Below are 24,090 nucleotides of genomic sequence, written 5' to 3' on the forward strand. Positions count from 1 at the left end.
TACACCTGATTTTCTCTGGGTACCATTTGCTTGGAGTGTCAATTTCCACCCTTTCACTTTGAGTCTGTGTTTGTCCTTATAGCTGAGATGTGTCTCTTGGAGACAGCATATAGTGGGGCTTAGTTTTTTTTATCCAGTCTGCTATTCTGTGCCTTTTTATTGGTGAGATCAGTCTGTTTACATTTAGGGTGATTATTGGTATGTGAAGATTTCCTATCATTCTATCTTTAGTTTTCTGGTATCATCTCTTTTAGGGTGATTATTGATATGTGAAGATTTCCTATCATTCTATCTTTAGTTTTCTGGTAAGACCGTATCTCCATTGTTTCTTTGTCTTTTTGTTGTCTATTATTTCTGTGTGGTGGTATTCTATGAATTTTCCCTCTGTTTCTTCTTTTATTAAGTTATATATTTCAGTTCTGGACTTTTTTTGAGTGGTTACCATTAAGTTTATGTGAAAGAAAATTTCATATTTAGAGTATTCCATTTTCTTCAGCATGCTTACTTTCTCCATTCCCATATTCCGGTTCAGGCCTTTACTCTTCTCCCTTTTATGTTTTGGTTGTCACAAATTATCCCTATTTATGAAGGTCGAATAGCCTCCTTCAGTATTTCTTGTAGTGCAGGTTGTGTGTTAGAAAATTCTGTCAGCTTCTGTATGTCTGGAAAGGTCTTTATTCCTGCTTCATACCTAAGGATATCTTTGCTGGATATATTATTCTTAGCTCATAATTTCTCTCTTTCAATAGTTTGAATATTTGATTCTCTCCCTCCTGGCTTGTAGAGTTTCTGCTGAAAAATCTGGTGATAATCTAATGGGCTTTCCTTTGTAGGTTACCGTCTTCTTTTCCCTGGCTGCCTTGCAGATTCTTTCTTTGTCGTTAATTTTTGACAGCTTCAATTCAATTTGCCTTGGACAAGGCCTGTTGTGGTTGAGGTAATTAGGTGTTCTATTTGCTCCTTGGATTCGAGAATCCAGTTCTTTCCACAAGTTTGGGAAGTTCTCATCGGCTATTTGAATATACTCTCTGTTCCCTTCTCTCTCTCTTCTCTTTCTGGTATGCCCATTATTCTTATATTGCTCTTTCTCATGGAGTCAGAAAGTTCTTGTAGAGTTCTTTCATTTCTTTTAAATCTCTCGGGTGTCTTTCTTCTTCCATCTAGATTTCCAGATTTCTATCTTCGATGTCACTGGTTCTTTCCTCCATCTGGTGAACTCTACTACCTAAGCTGGCTATTTTATTCTTCATTTCTTTTATTGAGTTCTTAATCTCCAGAAATTCTATTTGATTCTTTTTAAAAATTTCAATCTCTTTGGTAAAATGTTCATTTTGTTCTTTGATTGTGTTTCAGAGTTCATTAAACTGCCTGTCTGTGTTTTCTTGCATCTCGTTGAGTTTTTTAAGAACTGCAATCTTGAATTCAATCCCTGATTGGAGTCCCTTGAATTCTCTGTCATTTAAGTCACATATTTCCATGTCTTTCATTTCATTTTCTGGAGACTTTTCATTTTCTTTCTGAGCTGTCTTGTTACCTTGGTTATTCATGGCAACTAATGATTTATTATTTCTCTTCCTAAACATCTACAGAAGTGGGTTTTGCAACAGGTTGGTAGAAAGAGGTCTTTCTTTTGTTTTCCAGTAGGTGTTGGTAGAATGTTTTATTTTCTCTCTGACTGCAGCCTTTTATTCTCTCTCACACTGTAGTATTAGATTTCTGCACTATTCCAGCTTCTCACACAATGGGGGGGATTCCCTGGGAGACAGGCTTCTCCTCTGTGAACAGTTCGTCTGGGTCAGAGGACGCCGCCTCCGTGGGGGGGATGTGGAGAGCTTCTGAAGTTCCAAAGCTCTTCCTGCACCAGATTCAGAGCCCGTATGTATCAGCAGTGCTGTTTACTCCTGCAGGGATCCGCCCAGATAGGTGAGGCCAGGCGGGGTGAGTTGTGAGAGGTGGCCCAGAGCAATGGCGGCGACCACCACCACAGCCAGTCCTGCTTCCACAGGTCCCTCCCCTTTGCCGGAACTAGTTGGGCTGCAAATCTGTTTCTGCGGTCCACAGTTCTCAGAACAGCAAATACTCTGTTCTTTTGATCTGACACTGCTACTATTCGGCTTCTAGCACCGGGCAGGTGGGGGCGGGGCGAGCTCTGGGATGGGAGGGAGGCGCGGCTAGTCTCAGTGCCTAAGGCTTCTGTTCTCTGCTCGGCAGTGAGGGCTTAAACCACCCTTTTCAGTCTTCTTCCCTCAGTCTTTGCTCCGAGGTCTCTGCTGTGAGTGTTGGGTTCAGCCGTGTTATATGCTGCCCGCTCAGCTCTGTGGGCCGTAAGCGGAGCCCTAGCAGTCCGAGTTCTTCCCTCTCCCGCAGCTTGCATAATTCTGGGGTGCAGCGAGCTCGAAGCACCAAGCTATGTCTGCATCCTGTGCCCACATATCCGTGTGTCTGCACTTCTTCCTTCTCTCCTCCCCCACTGGCGCGATTCACCCACCTTTAGGTGAATTCAGTAGTATGCCTCTTCGTCTTGCCTGTCTGCTCCACAGGGAGTCCTTTGTGGAGTTATTGTTTTTCGATTAGTTGTAAATTCCAGGGGAGATTTCCAGAGGCTCACCTCACGCCGCCATTTTTATGGCAACTGGGACACAGATTTTTGACAGAGTACAGGAGGAAAAAGTCACCACCACATAAGGTTGTTAGGAAAAAACTCAGCTAAAATTGTAACAAGCTTTTTAAAGTTGGCTGTGGGCTAGCACATCTGTTTAGAATAACTTGGAACTGCAGACACAAGGGAACTTTGCACTCACTCGCAAGCTCTTTCCCACAGGCCTCCTTGCCTTGGGGGAAGGGCAGGAGACTGGAGAGAGTCTCCCTTGATGCAGGCATGGTAATCATTGGCTAATGCTGGGGGCAGGATCACAGCACCACCACTTACTCCAAATGACATGCATGGACATATAGGGCGTTTCAGCAGAGAGATGGAAACTATAAAATAATCAAATGAAAATGCAGGAAATAAAAAGGATTGTATCAGAGATGAAGCATTCCTTTGATGGGCTTATTAGCATTTTGGACACAGCTGGGGAAAGAATCAGCGAACTTGAAGGTAGAAATTATCCAAACTGAAATACAAAGATAGAAAAGGGTGAAAAAAAATAGAAGGGAGTATCAAATAGCTTTGAGACCATGTAAAGTGATCTACTGTATGTGCAATGGGAGTCTCAGAATGAGAAAAGGGAAGACAGGGGAGAAGAACTATTTGAAGAAATAATGGCCAAAACTTCTGAAATTAATGAATGACAACAAACCAAAGATCCAAGAAGCTCAGAGAACCCAAGCAGGATAAATGCACACACATAAGCTTACACACTCACCCTAGGCACACTATGATTGAAGTGCTTAACATAAAGAAAAAAGACGAGACAATCTTGGGAGCAGGGATGAAAGAAACATTACATACATTGGAACAAAAGTGAGAGTAAAGCAGAAACTATGCAGGCAGAGAATGGAATGTCATATTAGAAGTGCTGAAAGCAAAGAGAAAAAATAAAGTGACCAAGAATGTGAATATATCTTTCAAGCATGAAGGCAAAATCCAATTTTTAAAAAATAAACAAGAAGTGAAAAGATTTTTTTACTAGTTAATACTATATGAAATGGTAAGGGAAGTTCTTTAGGGGATGTAATGTGATACCAAATGGAAATTTAATTTATGTGAAGAAATGAACAGCACCAGAAATGGTAAAAATTAGGGTAAATTTAAATGAAATAAGATTCTACACAAATTGTTCCAGAAAATAGAGGAGGAAGTAAGATCTTTACAAGTCATTCTATGAGGCCAACATTACGCCCAAATGAGACATAGACATTACAAAAGCAAACAAACAAACAAAAAACTAGATGCATACGCCTCATGAGCTTAGATGCAAATATCTTCTAAAAGCAGAAAATTAAATTCAGCAGTATATAAAAAGGGTAACACATCATCACCAATTGGAGTTTATCCCAGGAATTCAAGGTTAGTTCAAAATTCAAAAACTAATCAATGTAAGTCATATCAACAAACTAAAAAAACAAACCACCATCTGGTTATCTCAGTAGATTTAGGAAAAGCATTTGATAAAATACAACAGTCGTTCCTGAGAAATTAAAAAAAAAACTAAAAAAATAAACTAGGGATAGTCAGGAACTTCTTCGGAAAAACCTAAAGGTAACATACTTACAGGTGAAAAACTGAGTGCTGTCCCCTAAGATCAGGAACAAGTCAAGAGTGTCTACTCTTACCACATTTGTTCAACACTTCTGGACGTTCTAGCAAGGGCAGTAAGGCAACAAAAAAAAAATGAAAGGTATCCACATTGCAGGGAAAGAAGAAAAACTGTCTTTTTTTTTGTCAGACAACATCATCTATGATACGTTTACAAAAGAAAATACTAGAGCTATTGAGTACAGAAAGGTTGCAGGATACAATGTCAATATACAAATCAATTGTATTTCTATACACTAACAGCAGGTGATTGGAAATTGAAGTTTTTCTTAAACTATCACAATAGTATTAAAATATGTAATACTTAGGGATCAATCTGATAAATGACACGTAAGATCTGTATACTGAAAACTATAGAACATTACTGAGAGAAATAACATGAGAACTTAGTGAATGGAAAGATATATCATGTTTATGGGTCAGAACACTCTCTGTTGTTAAGATATCTGTTCTTCCCATATCAATCTATATATTTAATGCAAAATAATCAAAATTCTAATAGGTTACTTTTTTGGTAGGAAGTGACAAGTTAAGTCTAAAATTCATATGAAAATACAAAGGACCAAAAAAAAGCTAAAATACATTTGAAAAAGAGAAACAAATTTGGAGGACTTTTATTACTGTGTTTCCTCAAAAATAAGACCTAACTGGAAAATAAGCCCTAGCATGATTTTTCAGGATGACATACCCTGGACATAAGCCCTAAGGCGTCTTTTGGAGCAAAAATTAATATAAGACCTGCTCTTATTTTGGGGGAAACACTGTACCTGATTTTGAGACATAATATCCAGCTACAGCAATTAAGACTATGTGATACTGGTATACAGACCAATCAATGGGACATATATAGAGAAGAAAACCCTCTACATATATATTGTCAATTGATTCCAACACAGGTGCAAAGGCATGTTAGTGTAGAGAGGATTGTCTTTTCAACAAATGTTGCTGAGGCAGTTGGGCTCGTAGCATATACAAAAATGAACTCAAAATAGATCAGGAACCAAAATGTTAAAAACTGAAATTGTGAAAACTTCTAGAAGAAAACATAAGAGAAAATTTTCATGACCTTGGGTTAGGTAAAGGTTTCTTATATATGACACTAAAAACATGAGCCAAGGAAGAAAAATGTGATTAATTTGACCTCATGAAAATTTAAGGCTTCTATCCTGTTTCTCCGATAATAAGACCTAGCCGGACAATCAGCTCTAATGCGTCTTTTGGAGCAAAAATTAATATAGTAAAATAAGACCGGTCTTATAGTAAAATAAGACCGGGTATAATATAATGTAATGTAATGTAATGTAATGTAATGTAATGTAATGTAATGTAATGTAATATAATATAATGATATCAGGTCTTATTTTCTGGGGAACACGGAGAATGGAGAGAAGATTAGGCAGAAGACCTAATCAGAAGACACTGTTAAGAGAATGAAAAGACAAGTCACAGAATGGGAGGAAATGTTTATAAATCATATGTCTGCTAAAGGACATGTATTCAGAATACATAAAGAACTCTCAAAACTCAATAAGAAAATAGATTTACTTTAGCATAGAGGATATAGTCAATAATATTGTAATAACTATCTGTGGTATCAGATGGGTACTAGACTTATTGGGAGGGATCACCTCATAAGTTATTACCTCATAAGTGGTTAAGTCTAACCACTATGCTGTACACCTGAAAGTAATATAATATTTATTGTCAACTGTAATTTAAAACTAAATAAATTTAATAAAAAACAGAAAAAACCCAATTTTTAAAAACAGGCAAAAATTTGGATACTTCATCAAAGATAATTTGTGGATAACCAATAAACATAAAAGATATTCAGCATGCTTAGTCATTAGATAAATGCAAACAAATCTATACACCTATGAGACTATCTGTACTAAAAAAAAAAATGACCATTACCTTTTCAGACATTTTTCAGTTTGCTTCTGCCTAATCTTCTCTCCATTATCCTTCTAGGACTCCAATTTCACATACAGTAGACCTTTTCATGCTATCTTCTGTCTTTTACCATCTTTTCCATCTTTTTTCCTTTGTAATTCATTCTGATTATTGATTTTGATTATTATATTTTTGTTGTCTAGAATTTCTGTTTAGCTCTTTAAAAAATCTGCCACATGCTTTTTTTTATATCTTAGAATTTTCTGTTGAAATATTTAATTGTGTCTTTTATCCTCTTGAACCAGGTATCAGATAACACCAATACCTAGAGCTCCTTTGAGTGTATTTCTGTTTTCTGCTGCTTCTGTTGGTTCTTATTCATATTATTTTCTCTTAGAATATGCCTGGATATTATTGATTCTGTGTTTCATCTTATATTTGATAAATCATTTGTAGAAATAGTTTGAGGCCCAAAGTGATATCTTCCTCTAGAAAGGAATATGTTTTCTTCTGGTAGCCACTTAACTGCACTAGCAATAAAGTTTCATTTAATCCAGTTTTAGATATTGCACGATTTGAAGCTGGGCCGCTCTCCCTGCGAAGGTCAGTTTGCTTCAAGATTGCCCTTATCTGGTATGTGCAAGGCTGTCAAAAAAGTCACTTAAGCTCTTGACCTCTCTAGAGACTTTTCTAGAATCAGCTAATGGTCGCAGGAAAAAAACAGGCCCCAAATGACATGCTCACCTTTCTGGAATTCCATTATCTGTTAGATCTTGGATGGGTAATTTTTCTAGTAATGGGTAATCAAGGATTGGTAATTTTTCAGTTTGGATGGGTAATCTTGTTTGTTTCCATAAACCTTTATGTAGATGATTTTTATATATTTTTTCCCAGCTTTTTAAATTTTCCCTATCAGGAGAACTGATTAGAATTACCTAGTTTGCCATACTGAAAGAGGATATTCCCTTTCCTTTTTATTTTTTCTTTCTTGATTTAATATCAGAACAATATTAATGCAAAATGTCTCTGTCGTGCGCCTTCACCACACTCTGTCATCACCCTTACTGCACACAGACTGATTGATAGTTTTCTAATGATGTGTTAGGAATAGTCCAGAACTTAAAATGAAATATTCTGCCTGAACACTCATGATGGATCTCTTTATTTAAACTTTGAGTTCTTCAACACCTTTGTTTTGTTGGAGTGAAATTTTGTTTACAGTAGCATATCTCCACTTTCCGTCTATGTTTTCTCTGTAGGCAATCTCATCCACACTCAAGCCTTAAAATATCATCCATATCAGTTCTATTCCAGATAAATGCTCATTTATAGCAGACCTTTTCAGAGTTTCAGATCTATGAATACAGTTCCCTGTTTGTGGTCTCTATTTGGATGCCTCAGAGGCACGTCAAAGTTACCAAGTCCAGAATTGAGCTGCTCGTATTTTCCTTTGACACCTGGACTACCTCCGGTGTCCCCTATCCTAATGGGTAACATTGTTACCCATATGGTTTTCAAGCCGGGATTCGGGGAGTCATCCTTGATACCATCTGTTCTTTTATTGCTTGCTTATACAATGTTGCTTGTTTTATTTCTTAAATATTTCTTGAATCCATCCACCTCTCTCCAACCACACTGCCCCCACCCTAGTCCAAGCTACTCTGAGGGTTTGCCTCAATAAGTGTACTAGCTTCCTGAGTGACCCTCACCTACTACCTCCCTCCCATCACACCCTACCTCACTACTTTCTGGTTCGTTTTCATCTTGATAATCATAATGATATGTCAAAGCATTTAGGACTGCAGTTTGTATATTCCCTTGCTTCATGCATCCAAGGCATCATTTGGACTCTGTTTCATTAGCCTCGGCTCCAGGCACACTGACCTCCTTTCAGTTCCTGAATCTACCATACTCCTCCTTACTTCTCAGTGCAAATTCTTTTTTTCTTAAATCTTCTTGCTTTCCTGCCTCTGTATTCCAACTTTTGTCTAGTTATTTCTTTGTATTCACATGGGCTCATAGTTACTTGTCGGTGACCCTCTCCTCAGAAATCAGGCCACCCATTAGATGTTCGTACTCCATCTTGTACTTCTCATCCTGGTCTCTATTCACGGTTTTAATCACAGTATTAACAGGTACATTGCCGGTCCTGCTCATTGTTCAGTCTCCGTCACCTAGTCTTGAATGTAACTGAATAAATATTTGGTGAATGCTTGAGTGTATATAAGCAACAGGAGTCCCTCAGCGGTAGGGAACCGTGTCTTTGATTGTTCTCCAATTTCCCAGGATGCTTAGTAGGATGCTGGTCCTTAATAAATAACTGTTAATGAAATTAAAATTGTCTTATCAGAATTAGATTTTCATTGGGTTACTTTAGAGAAACTTTAGGGTAGAAGGGAAAAGCAGTCACTGACTAGAAAGAAAGCCTTATTTCCACTTGCTTGTAGAAATTTGCCATACTTTCCAGTGTTGCTTCCCCTCAGAAAAGTTTATGACTTTTTAAAAAAACATTTAATTAAATATGGCTACAATGGATCATTTGAAATAATCACCTATAGCCATTATGTCCAGTAAATAGATGTTTTGTTTGATAAGCACATCTTTTAAACATTTAAATTGCTTATTTACATTTTTAGCCTAAATCATGAAATGACGTGATTCTAATGTATTATATGTAAAAATGACTTAGCAGAGTGGTGCAGCTAAAAGTTCAATTTCATAACCATTGTCTTGGAATGTGTTTGTTTTGCTGTTGTGATGATTTTTCAAGGCAGGATCCTTCATTGTACATTTACAGTGGTCAGATGCTAGTTGTTACTATGGGATTGATATTGCCTTAATGGAAAGAGATCTTTGGGATATTTTTATGTGTACCTCCTCATGAACCTTGCTAATCACTGAAATACAGATTTAAAGAAGGGCGAAGCACATCTCTTTTGTTCCTGTTTATTGTCTCCGCTATATTTTCCCTCTCAGAGTTTGATTTTCCGTGCTCTCAACTCGTTCCCTACCCTTTATTATAGTGGGGAATGTGGCAATCAGTGATAGGCAAAAGAATGAGGTATCGTAGTTAATTGTTGAAGCTATCGTAGAGCTGGCATGTTCCAATTACTCATGTTTAACTCAGTTTTAAAGTCTTTTATAAATATGGTCATTTTATAGTGAAAAGAGCTGTTCACTGTTATTGTTAGTTGCTAAAAATCCACATTTACAACCCTCAAAACTCCAGGTATTTTATGTCCTAGATCTTCAATATTTAAGTCCCTATTAATTTCGAAATATCAGTGATGTTATCTCTAAAAATATACAAAGATACTTCGTAAATTTAGGGCTTCCTTTACCTTTAACCAGCACCATTTATGGTAAATATGTTTACCAGTTTTATTCAGTAAATTTAGTTTCCAAATGTCTGAATCCAAAGTATTTGCTCTTTTGGAATAAGCCAGTGATTTATTTAATGCTTCTCTATAACATGTATTGCAAAGAGAAATCTCTTCTTGACGCATATAATGTGGGTTTATTGGAGACAGGGCAGTTTCCCTCACTGCAAGGACTGTATTCCATTGTTTCACGAAATGCTTTCTTGCACCATTCATGCTAACTACAGAATGAATTTAAATACAGAAGTGTCTAGTACATTTTCCTTTCCTTGAATGGGAATAGGTTTTTAAATTTGGAATTGTACCGTTAACTCATTTATCAAATGTCTCATTACATTTTTGAGGAATTCCGGTTGGAATGCCAGCCATACAATAGTGTGTAAGAGGAAGGGTAACTGGCATTGAGGCATGCACTTAAGCAATAGAGGAATTTACTTTTCAGTGTCTTCCAAGGTCCATGAGGATGCACACTTATTTACCCAGAGAGTATGGATCTCACTATGTTTGTCCAGAAGGTGTGACTCTGTGGACGAGAATACTTAATGGTAAGTGTCAAACTCTTATTGTGTTACGTTTCAGAAAAATATGTTTAGAAATCAGTTTATTTTTAGCAGTGACAAAATCTCTTAGTCTGTGCTGGTTTCTTAACAGTGGACAGTCCCAGATGTTGAAATCAGCACAAGAGAAAAACCCAAATCCCGATAAGACTTGAGGATTTTTCGAAAATTAAATGCAAAATGGTTGGGGCAAATGCTGCGGGAATCAAGACTAAGTAATACAGTAAGAAGATATGACGTTGGAGAGCTTCTCAAGTCCTTCTTTGCATAAAGTTTGCATACGTACAAAACCCAGGACTTTAATGACTTTTTAAGAGGGGGCAGAATTACATCTCTTGGAACTTAAAACAGCAGACTCATGTGAACCCGAATGTACGTTATGGCCCTCACAATTTATTTTACTATTTCTTCACAAAGTACTTTCTGTTTCTAAATAAAAGCTGTGCTTCTGAAACCTGTAAGTGATGTATACTGGCCGCATCAAGTCTTTTAAAAGCGTTTTCCAAATCCAGAATTGTTAGTGTGGAACGAATGTTTGCTTTGGAAACAGTAAAACAAGGGGATATGGATGGGCTGATTTCAGAGACCAATTGCTGCTTCTGCTTTACGCTTTATTATATCTTCTGTTTTTCTGTCAGCCAAGAACTCTTAAGATACATAATTGACTATTGGTTGAAAAAACTTATAATGTGTGTGTGTGTGATAGAAAAGTTTAAAACAAAACAAACATAGTGTTTCTGGGCAGTAACCATCCCATGTAAGCATATGCCACAGTAAGCCACTGCCGTATCTCCCACCCTTCCACATGAAGGTTTAGGATGGATTGAAGTCATGTCTTAATAAATGATGAATGGACGTGTGGAAATGTGAGAAAGAATTCATTGCTTAAATTTGATATCGGGTAGACAAGGGTTCTGCCTTAGAGTTGTCAGTTACTAGCTCATGGGCAGAATATTTGAGGGCTCTAAATCTGTTTCTTCTGCTGTAGAATGACATGTGTTATCCCTTAGCTCAATGACTGGCAGCCCCACCATACTGAATCAAGGAGTACATGGTCTAAATCATGGTTAGAAGATGACATTAACATCTCCTTATTGACATGATAGAAAGAGGATTGAGAATGCATTTCTATGTGATCCATTTTTGCTTTGCCTTGTGTCTAATTCTACCAAACCCTAATCTTTAGGACTCACCTTAAAATCTCTTGAAGCCACCTTTCAGGAGATGTGGAAAATGTGTGTGAAGTGAGAAAATACCAAGAGCAGAAAGTTTAGGAGAAAGGGTGAGAGATATTTAGTCATCCGGCCATTGTACTGAATGCGTGCTGTTTGCTAGGAGTAGGGGAGAACAAAACAGACAAAAATTCTTGCAATCTTGAAGCTTATGTTCTAGATGTGGGAAATCGACCATAAACAAATGAACGTGTTAGATGATGGAGTTAATAAGCCTGTAAAGGGGGTGGTGAGAGCTGGGGCAAGGGAGTGGCTTTCAGTCTACATTAGGGTCCTAGGGAGGGCTCATTGAAAAGGTGGTATATGAACAGAGGCTTGAAAGAATCAGGGAGCCAACCATGTGGAAATCTGGGAGAAGGGGGAATTGGGAACAGGTCTTGTAAGTCATTGAAATGAGTTTGACTTTTCCTTTGAGTACGATATGAAGCCTTTGGAGAGTCTGGAGCGGAGAAATGACATGATCTGACTTATAAAAACCTCTGGCTGCTGTGTGGAGGGGCAGTGATGGAATCAGGGACTAGTTAATAGGTTATTGGAATAATTCAGGCAGGAAATGATGGTGGCTTTGACCAGGGTGGTAGTGATGGAGGTAGGAGTTAAGGATGACCTCAGAGTTTTGGGGTTGACAACTGGAAGAGCAGAGTTTTCATTTACTGTTTACTGAGATGAAAAGTGGAGGAGGAGCAGGTTTGAGGACGAGATAATTTCAGGTGTGGACAAGATGAGATTCCTACTAGGTAGCCCAGTGTAGAGAGGAGACAGTTGAATGTACAATAGTCATTATTTAATGCTCAATTTGTGCAAGTTGGTAAGTCGTAAGTTCTGTTTAAATGATTTAAATTTCTAAGAAGACAGTATTATTATTCACATTACATGTATTAGGAAATGATGTAGAAAAGATTAATTTTCTTAAAATCACAGCTATGAAACTTTGTTTTATGGCCGTAAGTTCCACATTGTTCTATTAACCTTCTATGTTACTTACAAAATAGGCATTCAAGGGAAAATTTCCTAATTGCCATGAATGATTAAACAAAGTAATACTTACGGTACCTTTACATCATACACACACTCTTTCTTCTAGTATAGGTGATATCTTTGATGAGCTTTATATGAAAAGGTGTTTTTGTTTTTTTTTTACTTTTCAGTGTGTTGAAAACTAATATTCTTGTGTAGGCTTTAACTTTGAATATGCATTTCAAAAATTTTAAAAATGGTGAATGGAGATGGCTATGAAAATAATTAGTTTTAAAAAACATTATATTTAAAAATTCCTTCTTTTAAAAGCATTTTACTTCCTGGTAATTTATATTCTTGTCAGTTGTTAAAAGGGGAAAATTCATTTGCACAATCTTAAAGGTATTTCTTTTTTATAGTAAAATGCATAATATTTATTTTTTGAAGCAGAAATACAAATAATGAAAACACATGTGATTATCTGAGCTTTGATGTTGTTATCCTAGGTCTGATGGCAAACTGTATGATACAAATTGCAAGATAGAAGTTGAAATCTATCAAAAATGCCTATTCTATTTAAAAGTTTATGTACTTTTATAATTTTCATTCAGTAAACCAATGGAACATTATTTCATTTCATAAATTCCTAAGACATTTAAACCTTATGTGGTGTAATGACTTATGTTGTCAGGGACAGATTAATATAGTTTTCTTAACTAAAGTAATAAGAGGAATTACATATTCTTAAAAGTTATACGTAGTTATTTGTGGAATATGACTATGGTTGGTTTCTATGACCTTGGAGTTTTAAAAATTATAGCTTCTGATCTCTCATCTATGTAATAGCAAACTCTTTCTGATTATACAGGAAGTCCTGCATGTCGCAGGAGTGGAAATGCAGTTAACGGCCGCGGTGGCATTTTTGACCATTTTACAGGAAGATTCAGTATCAATTCATACTTATGCCCACTCCTTCCTCCAAGTCATTCTACTACATCTGGAACACAGGGATGCAGGTCAGCGGCCTGGCATGCTTCATTATATCCTTATTTATTGTTTGTTGTATGTGGCCGGGATGTTCTTTGGATCTTGTTAGCCTGCTGAGGATAACTGAATGAGGCCATGCTGCCCAAGCGTTGATCATTAGTGTGACTGAAAATAGCCGTGGTTATTTCCTTTCAAAATCCGCCAACTTCAGGATCCTTGAAAGCTGAAAACCCATTAGTTCATCTTATGATTTATACTTTCTTCTTAGATATGTTTTTTATTTTGCAACATTTGTGTTTATATTATTGTGTGGCAAAAAAATGCACAATTTGGGTTAAAGACATCCCCCCGCCCCAATATTATTTTTAAAGATACATGTTTTCTAGATGTTGGCTAAGATAAAAAATAGAGAAACTTCTTAAACTAGTAATGAAAGTAATGATTCTGTTTTATCATTAAATACCATCGTACTTATTAATGGCTGAGTTGAAACTGAATTTGTGAGACATTTCATTTGGCATGTTTTATCTGTGTCAATCAGGGGTCAGCAATGCGTGGCTGGAAACTCTTCTGTTTGTGATAGAAGTATTGCCCAAAGAAACCCTAAGACATGAGGTAATACTTTCTTTTTTAAAAAAATTAATCTGTAATGTATCATTGTGTATTCACAACGCAGAGTCTTTTTTTTTTTTTGTAAATACTAATAAGTCACTCTAAGGTTTTGTTTTTGATAAAAATTGTATTTTAAAAAAGAATAAAGTTATTTCCCCTCTGAAAGCAATACAGGTTCATTATAGAAAATTTGAGTTATACAGAAAATAGTAGGAAGGAAAATCATGGTTCTGTGCTTAGCCACTTTTAACATTCTGATATATTTTCATTTCAGTTTTTTTCTGTATGTGTGGTTGCTGTTGGCCATATTAATCATCATATTGAATGTATATAGGTTGTTTTACACTTAGCATTATTTTCCTGTGTTATTTTAAACTCATTTGGTAGTAGCTACAAAATATTTTACTTATTAGACATTTAAGTCTGTTTTCAGTATTTTATTAAAAATAAGATATTAATGAACATCTCTGTAGAGCTTTCCCTGTTTTTCACATAATTTCCTTAATTATGGCTTCCAAAAAAGTGAAATTAGTGGATCAGAGAGCATTAATATCCTTCAGGGTATTGACTAGCAATATGAAAATGCCTCTTTCCCTGGACTTTTATCAGCAGTAGTGTTCCAATTTAATTCGATGGGCCAAAAATGGAATTACATTGTAACTGGCATTTTAAAAATTATGCTGTGAATATTATCTCATGTACTACATTTGTATCTGTTTTATTTATTCTTTTGGAATTGTCTGATTATATCCTTTGACCACTACATGTGCTATTTATCTATCAGGGTTGCCAGTCCTTGGTTATATTTGTTGCAAATATTATTACCAATTTGTTGTTTGCTTTCTAATTTCCAGCATTGTTCAACATACCCTTCTCGGAAACTTTTAGTAAATTATGATGAGAGAATAGGAAAATTAGAAAGGAAATTTATTCTCTAATGAAATGATTTTTCATCCTGTGAGCACGATCCCGATATATATTTCTTTTCAAATATGTCCTGGTTGAAAAAAAAACAGTTATCTATCAGTATCCTCTGTGGAGTTGGTGAAGTGTCTTTGTCCTTTCTTTGCCCTCAGTTTATGGTCCTATCTCAATGCCAAAACACTTTCTTGAAAAATGGGAAGATTTACCCAGTTTTAAGGATGTCTGTATATTTGACAAACATCTGGATGGTTACACATATTTAAGTGTTGAATGTAATGTTGACGTGTGTTATTTATATTTTTTGAAGAGAAATACATAGTAGAATGCAGTTTTTTACTCTAGAATACCATGTGTTTTTTAACGTGAATTTTTAAGATTTTAAATAGTGCATTTTATTTTATTTCAAATATTTTACTTGTAAGTTATATTTATCATTATGCATTCAGGAATTCTGTTTACTTTGTTGAGGAGGAAAACCAGTTGACCCTTTTATTAGATTCATAGAATTTTAGAACTTGGGGGGAATCTTACTACGACATCTTGTAATTTCCATTTTAAGTAGATGAGAAATCTTGGGATGAGAAATAGCAAGATGACCTGGGCAAATTAAAGAGCTGGGACCAGAATCAGGATCCGATCCTCATAGTTCTTTACAATCTATCATGCTGTAGAGTTTTTGAGTGTCCCGTATATACTTAATACAGTATTAGACTTGGGTTATTGTATTCAAATGACAGAATTGCTTAATAGAATCTATTTGAAGCTATAATCTCTAATGTTTTGCATCCCTTTAGGATAAATATAAAAGTCTATATGGAATAAAAATAAATTTCAGGGTAGCTGGTAATTAATTTGCTTTTTTCTTTTGAAAATGTGTATTTCACAATTAAACTTTATGTATGTACAGATCATTACAGACTTCGCCATAAGCTTTAATTCAATCTTTTTTGTTCCTGATGGTTTTTAATTTTGTAATTTATTACCATACATATATATATAATAGCCAAAAAATGTATATACATTTTAAAAAAGGAAAAAACTGTCTTAAAATTGTAATACTCAATATATACCGATAACAAAAGATGAATAAAAGTCACGTTTGATTTCTGCAATTACAAGAGGTGCTCAAAGTGGTTACCTTTAGCGTAATTTTAATATAGTTTTTTCCTTTCTTAAAATGTGTTCACATTTTTTTGACCCCCTCTGTGTGTGTGTGTGTGTGTGTGTGTATGTACATTAACCTAGAACACAAGCAAAGTGGTCAAGTTTATGAACAACTGTGCACCTCAAACTCTTATTCAGATTCTTTAAAACCATTTAGAACATTAAAATATTCTTTGAACAATAGAGCTGACATTAGTGTCAAGAATATATAAAATTTTGTGAATTTGTTCTTTAAATCTTTCTCTTTAGATTTTGAACCCACTTGTTTCCAAGGCACAGCTTTCCCAAACAGTCCAGTCTCGTTTAGTTAGTTGTAAAATTTTAGGAAAATTGACCAACAAATTTGATGCCCATATGTGAGTATTTGGATTAACTTTTGTCTATTTTATTAAATTAATTTGATTTAAAAATGTATAATAACTGCGTGACTAACAGTTATATTAGATTTGTCTTATTCCATACTGCATACAAATTTAGCTGTTTTAACTTTATAGAATCCTTAGAAGTCTGCTTATTCAGATGCATTTCTTCTTGATCTCATGGCTTTTCAAAATCAATAAGGTTAACTTTTCTTCTGTTTCCTACCTTAATCTAACTGTCACATACCCAGTATAGTTTTGAGGATAAAATGGCATAGACTTCAAAAGTTCGTAAAAATGACATAAAATTAGTTTTTCTGCTTTCTTCCATTATTGCTATGAATTCATTATTTTGAGTAAAGCATTTTATTTTGAGATGAGAATATTTATACTTTGTATGCTACTCTCTGCCCAGATGATAAATCCCAAAGGGAGAAATGGAATGGTGTGTTATTATGACACAAGAGTAAAATATAAAGTGGAAGAATATTTTTGGTTGATGGTTGCTAGAATCAGATATTCCACTTGCCTACAGCTTTTTGCCTTAGCTAAGATGTTTTAACTGCCAATCTAAAATTAACCATTATTTTAAAAAGACTCAGTCACATACATAATTTACAAGTGGTTGATGATAACATCCAAATGTAATCACATGTGTAAAAATACATTGTAAACTATAAACTTTATATTAAAGTATTAATATATTTGTTATTAAGCTAACATTTTAAGGATAATTGTTTGAAAATATTATTTATTCTATTAATTATTCTAAAACATTCATTTATTTGCATGTTTCTTTCCTCCCTCTATAAGCATTAAAAGAGAAATACTTCCTTTAGTCAAATCGCTCTGTCAAGATGTAGAATATGAAGTTCGATCTTGTATGTGTCGGCAATTAGAAAATATAGCTCAGGGCATTGGGTAAGTATACTTTCAATTTTTATGTCATATTCTTATTTCTGGATTTCAAACATACATATCCTCCTCATGTATTCCATGAAAGCATGCCATTGAAAGGCTAAACTTTATATGATCTTAACAGTGATCATAACAAGTACCTCCTAATTTGTCTGGATTAAGAGATAAAAGTGGAAATCCTTCACACGGTGGTAGGCATTCAAGTCATGTTCATTTCTTTTCTTCTCACCTGAAGTTACTCAGCTGTCATTCCAAATGCCTAGATCCAGGAAGGGAAAATGTCACGATATAAAACGTGTGTACTTGTACTTACTAGGAATCGATTCCCTAATTTTGATCTCAGAACCAACTTTTCATGATAGGTCTTCTAAGTCTAAGCTGACTCGGGGTCGTTGTGGGCCGTAATTAATTCAGCTATACTCAGCTCTGTGTTCCTCCGTCAGGATCAGAACCTATTGGGACAGTGTGCTGTTGTCTTTTTGTAGTCTACTTTTTTGTCACCTGATATTTGCCACTGTTAAAAATGGGCAGGTCATTGTGTTCACATCAGTGTTCTGAAAATTAATTCAGGATTATCGTTTAAGGATTAATTTACAAAAGGAAAACTAGAAAGAATCCACTTAGCTTATGTAAAGTGCTTAGGATAGTACCTGGCACATAGTAAATATTAGCTAAGTGTCTACTTCTATTGTAATTTCATAAATTTTGACATAAACAACTAATTCCTTAGACTTATCTCTGAAAGTGGAATAACATAGGTAAAACGTAAGCAAAATTTTATATGTATTGTGGAACTCAAAGACTAACTTTGTTATGCTTCTTGCAGTAGTACTTGAAGTTGTTTCCTGCATCTTTGCCAATAATGCAGTTGATCACTAACTTTTTCAATGTCATTGGCAAAAGTAGTATTTCACTATTGTTTTTGCAAATGTTTCATATTCAATAACTGTCTGTCTACTTGACTATATATATCTTGCTAAACTCTAAACCCCTGGAAGACAGGATTGTATCTTTTTCATTGTTACATCAACCATATGTAATCTAGTGCTTACTTAAGGCAGCTGCTCATACATATTCATTAAATGAATATATTTCTCTGACAACTAATGAAGTTGAACAATGAGGCTGAATATATGGCTGTTAGCCACTTGTCTTTTTTATGAAGTATGTGGTCATTTCCTTTGCCCATTTGTCACAATATAAGAGTTGAGGGGAAAGAAGGCATCACGGCAGACCTACACATAGAGGATGCAGATAGTTCCCTTCTTTAGTTTCTCTTAGCAAATTGGATTATAGTGGAGTAATTTTTTTCAGAAAGTATGTACGGATTGTGTACTGCCTAAGTTAGTGTATTTATGAGAATATCTTTCTCTTGCTTTCAAATGTCAATTCCACCCTGGCTCAGGCAGAATTCTAAGTTATATCCATTCTACTAAAATCCCTTCTGGCATTTAAGTATATGGAACAGAAGTCTGAGGATAGCCTGGTCCTATTATCTTTGCAGAAATCCAGTTTTATCAGCTTACATGCTAGTAATTACAACTTAACCCTCAATGGTGTCACAAGAGAGTAAGATATGTGGTCAGGGATAATGACATGAATGAAATAGGCAGGCTCGCCCAGATGGCCAAGCAGGAATCCTGGGATCTGGTTGTGTGATATGAATCTACTCAGGGGCTGGCTCTGATTTGTTGTCATCTGATGGTAGCTGTCTACTCCAGCTGAAGTACTGTTGAAGATGATCCTGAGTTCTGTGGTTGGCCAAAACAACAGTCCAGCACCAGCATTTCAAGAAACCTCATTTATTTGTGCCTTTTCCATTGGCCTGTTCTAAGAGGCTGGGCCAGAAGACGTACTGGACACACAGTCATCTCCATCTTTTTTCACGAGATGAAGTTGCCTCTGGTGTTCTGACGCAGCCCATCCCGACGTGGTCCCCCTTCATCAACAGCTTTCCAATCAGATAAAAGAAAAAAAAAACATGGACAGAGGCAAGAGCCAACTATCAGCCCCATCATATCTGAATTCTACTATCTGCCTCAACAAAGACAATCACAAATCTGTTTTGCTATAGTTGCTTAAAACGAAAAACTATATTATAATTTGTGTAACTATATTATAAACTAGCCATTTAGATCTCTGTAGGTAATAATATTGTGCTGGGGAAACTAGAGTTGATTTAAGTAATTTTGCAGTTACTATTAATGTTTCTTATGTTTATATCATGCTTTTTCAGCCAGATTGCAAGTTTCTGGAAAGCAGGAGCTATGTGTTTATTTTTCCTATTTTCTATAGCATCTAACCCAGCAAGTGACTTGTTATTAGTAAGTTCTTGCTACAGATTTATTGATTTGCTTTATTTTCTTCCACTGCTTATTGTGCAGGACAGAACTTACAAAAAGCGTGGTGCTCCCTGAATTAATAGAACTCTCTAGGGATGAAAGCAGCAGTGTGCGGCTTGCAGCATTTGAAACTTTGGTTAATCTGCTTGACATATTTGATACAGGTAAACCTTCATGTGGATGCATCTTTGCTTCTGAAAGCAGTGCTTTCCCTTAGGTTTTGTATCACTAATAAGGAGGAAAGACAGATGCAGGACAGGGTTTCTTATGCTAAGTTTTATGATGAATGTTCAATTTTGCTTCCTGTCTCTTTTTCTGGCCCTTTTTCTTTTGGTGCCCTCTCTGCTGCCCCCAGTATTACTACATATTCCGTACCTCTCTCTTTTCTCTCATCAAAATTTAACTGACCTGTGTGTAGGACTAAAAATTTGGCTTGGTCATTAACCTTTAACTTGCTCAGCTAATTGACCCTAAGAAAGATCTTGATTAAAGCAATATTTAAATTAGTTTCCTCTCCTTAATATTTTAATGTTAGAAATCTCATGGCCCGCAGGAGAAATTTGGGATGAGGCATTTGAGTGGGAATGGGTAAGGAGGTATTTCTTAGTATTGTGCAAATCAAATCACAAAGACAATCAGCTGTCTGTTGAGTAGATGACCAGACTCTTGACTGATGCTGGACTTTGGTTTATCAGTAAGCTTTAACCATTTTGATAGGATGGAATTCAGAGGGGTAAATGCCAAGTACTTGGGTGCAAAACGCTACTGTATCATTGCAGGATTACAGTTGCTTGGATTAACAACATTTTACCGGAACTGGGACAGCCTTTTAAGGCTTACTGCAATGTAGACAATTATGTATGAAGTTACAGAACAGTCACTTAGGCTATATGATGAGTCTATGGGAGTAAAGGAGGATAGGCTATAGGAGTAAAAACGGCAATGCGCAATGAATGGCTGACGGACTGAGTGAATCTACTTGTCCTAATAATGAGGCACCCCCAGACATCATCTTTGATCTCTTCCCCTTCTCTGCTCCACACTTGGTTGTCACCAATTTGGGCCTAACCTGTGTTCATGACTTTGTTTCCTGCCATTCTTTCCTACTTCTCTGGTATCTGGTGATCCAGCCACACTTGCCATTATGTTGGCATTCCAAATTCTTTCACACCTTTAGCCTTTCCACATAATCTTTCTCTCCCTATGTTTTTTCCCTTCCCTGTATTTTTCTCCTCGCCTGCTTCTTTTTTTCTTTTTTCTTTTTTTCCTAGCCTGCTTTTCTTTCCTCAGTGCCCAGATCAAATATGTTTTCCTCTCTGATGTTTTTCCAAATCCCTTATACTAGGGATTGGCAAACTATGGTCCCTTGGCCAAATCCTGCTGCCAGCGGGTTGTGTCAGTGAAGCTGATTGGAACATAGCCATGCCCACTTGTTTCTGTATTGTCTGTAGCTCTTTCTGTACTACACTGACAGCATTGAGTAGTTTGGACAGATAGACTGCAGAGTCTAGAATGTTTACAAAACAGGTGTGCAGACCCCTACCGTAGACCAACTATGAAAATGTGTTCACTATCACAACGTCTGATGATGTTTTTTGTGTTTGGCTTCTTTGCTGGTGTGAGTTTCTCAAGTTCAAAGGTCATATATTATTCATCTTTCTACGTCTATTTAATATGATTGTTTTATAGAAATTTAATAAATGTTTATTAAATTAATGCCATTTAGTTAAGACAGTAGATGTGGTACTGAAATGTGATGATAGTAACAGTAATAATAATACTAATAAGCACTTAGTGTTTTCACATCGTTAATAAAGTAGTAATTTATTTCTGGAAGAATAGGAGAATTATGGAAAATGCAGAGAGTATTTAGAATCAAGACGTAGATATTACTAATCTATCAGAAACTTCTGACTTAAGCATACATACTCAAAAAAATCAACTTTTTAAAGAAGATTCATTTAAAAAATAAAAGTGAAGAAATTCACTATACAGAGCATATCACCAGCTAACTTAATTTCAATCAGAAAGCTGCAGCATGGTATGAGATGTATGCAAGAGTCAGAAAGATTTTCTGTGTCTACTTCTCATCTGCTGATATTAGTGGTATTAGAATTCCTTTAGTTATTCAGACTCAAAACTGCAGTCACCTTAGCTTTTCAATTTGTAATCACTATATTCTATTCCCTGTGGCCCACAGTGTAGGGTCCAAACCCCTAAGCCTGGCATTAAAGTTTTTGATAATTTAAGCTCTCTTCTGACTTCTTCTTCACCACATACCTCCATCATGACTAATTTTCAGATATTTCCTATTACTACGTGGCTAGCACGGCAATCTTTCTTTCTGGAATTTGTGTATATGTATTAATTTCCAAGTGTGCAGTGTGGACAATGGATCTAAAGTATGTTTTATTTTGTTTTGTTTTCCAGATGACAGAAGTCAAACTATACTTCCCTTAGTGAAATCATTTTGTGAAAAATCTTTCAAAGCAGATGAATCGATTCTCATTTCCTTATCGTTCTATTTAGGAAAACTATGCCATGGACTATACGGTATGACGCATCCTAAGAATTTCAAGATTATAGATATTTTTTTTCCTTTTCCTTCCACCTCAGCCAGTAAACTTCAGCTCTTCAGTTGTAAAACCTATCCTTTAAGTGTGTAAAATCTTAAGAGGTCTTAGGATTTTGATAGCATAATTTAGAACACATTTAGGAATGACTTTTTCGCTACTAGAACCTATTTGAAAGAACAATGACGGAGTGAAGTAGATATAGCCCTTTAAATTTCTGAATATTTTATATTTATGTTACAGTTGCTATACGATAACAGATGCTCAGATATATTAACTATTGGTGCATAGTAAGTATACTGTTATTGACCATTTGTTGAATAATTAACATATCATGTGAAAAGTTCAGCTTACAATGTAGAATAATACCCATAACTCTTGGCATTTTGAACATATTACTCAGCTCTTAGCTTACTATAATAATGTAAGCATCAATTAATTATAACCATCTACCACAGTAAGACATCTTTTAATGTGGATGGTAGACTTTTAATGGGTGGTTGAAAAAATGTATTGCAATATATGAGTTCCTACGTCCCTAAGGTAGTTAATGAATGTGGAACCAGTGCATTGATCAAAATATTTTGAGTTTACTTTGCCATCTTTCAGATTCAATTTTTAAGCTCCTCTGCAGACACACATACGTGTCTTTTCTGCAGGCAATTTTTGAATATTTACCATAATATTAGTATGATAGTGACTTGTTAGTGATCTACAGTATGATCTATGCTGTAGAAATTAATGCAGGCATAATTCCTGCATTGCCTAGTTTATACTACTAAAATTAAAATATTATTCAAATTAACATAAAGTAAAACAGTAGACCCATTGGATTTCTTCATAATTGTTACTCTTTCCTCCTTTTTGCTTTTATTTATGACCTCTAGCCATTTATTTAAATATTTCGTTCCAATTATGTTTTTATTGTACTTTACTTTTGTCTTTTTAATTTTTGTTTTCAATTAAGGTGTTGAGCAAAGGTTTTACATTTGTTTTAGGAATTTTTACTCCAGATCAACACTTGAGATTTTTGGAGTTTTATAAGAAACTTTGTACATTGGGTTTACAACAAGAAAATGGACACAGTGAAAACCAGTTTCCTTCCCAGATTCTAGAACAGGAGAAGAAATATATTTCAGTGAGGAAGAACTGTGCTTATAACTTTCCGGTAATAAATTATGTATTTGTGTTGACTAAGCATTTTGATTATTACTTAAAATTATATAAACAGATAGCATTAAAGAATATTGCCATTTTTGACACTTGGTGCTTAGCAATATGTCTGGCATATACAGAAGGTACCAAGTAAATATTGGTGTCATTTATATTTACCTCTGTGCAAATTGGAATTATATGCATGCATTTGGATCCTCCAGATGTGATTTCTACCTAAATTGTGACTCAGATTACATGATTTCAATTTAAGTGAAATGGTTGTAGTAGTAGGTATTGATGCATGTTTTTCTCTCCTTTCCACTCATCTTCTCCCTTCCACCTCCACCAGGCCATGATTGTTTTTGTTGATCCTAAAAACTTCCACATGGAACTCTATTCTACATTCTTCTGCCTTTGTCATGACCCTGAAGTACCAGTCAGATACACTATTGCTATTTGCTTTTATGAAGTAAGTCTGAAGAAGTCATACCACTTTACGTTTGTTGTTAATTCTGTGTACACTAGATAATTTTTGGATATTCTGTACACTTCTGTTTACAGATATATTATGAAATATAGGTTCCATATCTCTTTCATATTCTAGTCCTAAATATTATTTTAAATTTATCTTATTTTTTCAGAATGTTTACAGAATTCATTCACATAAATATTATATTTTTATCATTTATTAATCCACTCATTCAATATATTGATACTAAGTGCCTCCCTTAAGCTGACATTGTGGTGTGAATGTGGGTGCTGCAGATTTGGAAGTA

At 35.4% G+C, this 24,090-nt stretch overlaps 1 protein-coding gene across 6 annotated transcripts in view; it reads left to right on the forward strand.

Moving 5' to 3' along the window:
- PPP4R4 (protein phosphatase 4 regulatory subunit 4) overlaps nucleotides 1-24,090 on the forward strand; it is a 99,789-nt gene that overhangs the window by 44,388 nt on the left and 31,311 nt on the right. For 4 of the 6 annotated variants that reach the window (XM_081047590.1, XM_081047591.1, XM_081047589.1 and 1 more), the window contains 8 exons: nucleotides 13,149-13,296; nucleotides 13,809-13,882; nucleotides 16,217-16,323; nucleotides 17,140-17,247; nucleotides 19,629-19,750; nucleotides 22,017-22,139; nucleotides 23,158-23,327; nucleotides 23,664-23,783. In XM_081047590.1, the coding sequence (XP_080903716.1) occupies nucleotides 13,149-13,296; nucleotides 13,809-13,882; nucleotides 16,217-16,323; nucleotides 17,140-17,247; nucleotides 19,629-19,750; nucleotides 22,017-22,139; nucleotides 23,158-23,327; nucleotides 23,664-23,783 (972 nt within the window). Of the gene's footprint in view, nucleotides 1-9,976; nucleotides 10,080-10,185; nucleotides 10,320-10,401; nucleotides 10,464-13,148; nucleotides 13,297-13,808; nucleotides 13,883-16,216; nucleotides 16,324-17,139; nucleotides 17,248-19,628; nucleotides 19,751-22,016; nucleotides 22,140-23,157; nucleotides 23,328-23,663; nucleotides 23,784-24,090 lie in introns of those variants that run through there. The other 2 variants (XM_081047593.1, XM_081047594.1) reach the window with 2 other exon arrangements.

This window comes from Rhinolophus hipposideros (genome assembly GCF_964194185.1).
Source record: "Rhinolophus hipposideros genome assembly, chromosome: 5".
Taxonomy (NCBI): Eukaryota; Metazoa; Chordata; class Mammalia; order Chiroptera; family Rhinolophidae; genus Rhinolophus; species Rhinolophus hipposideros.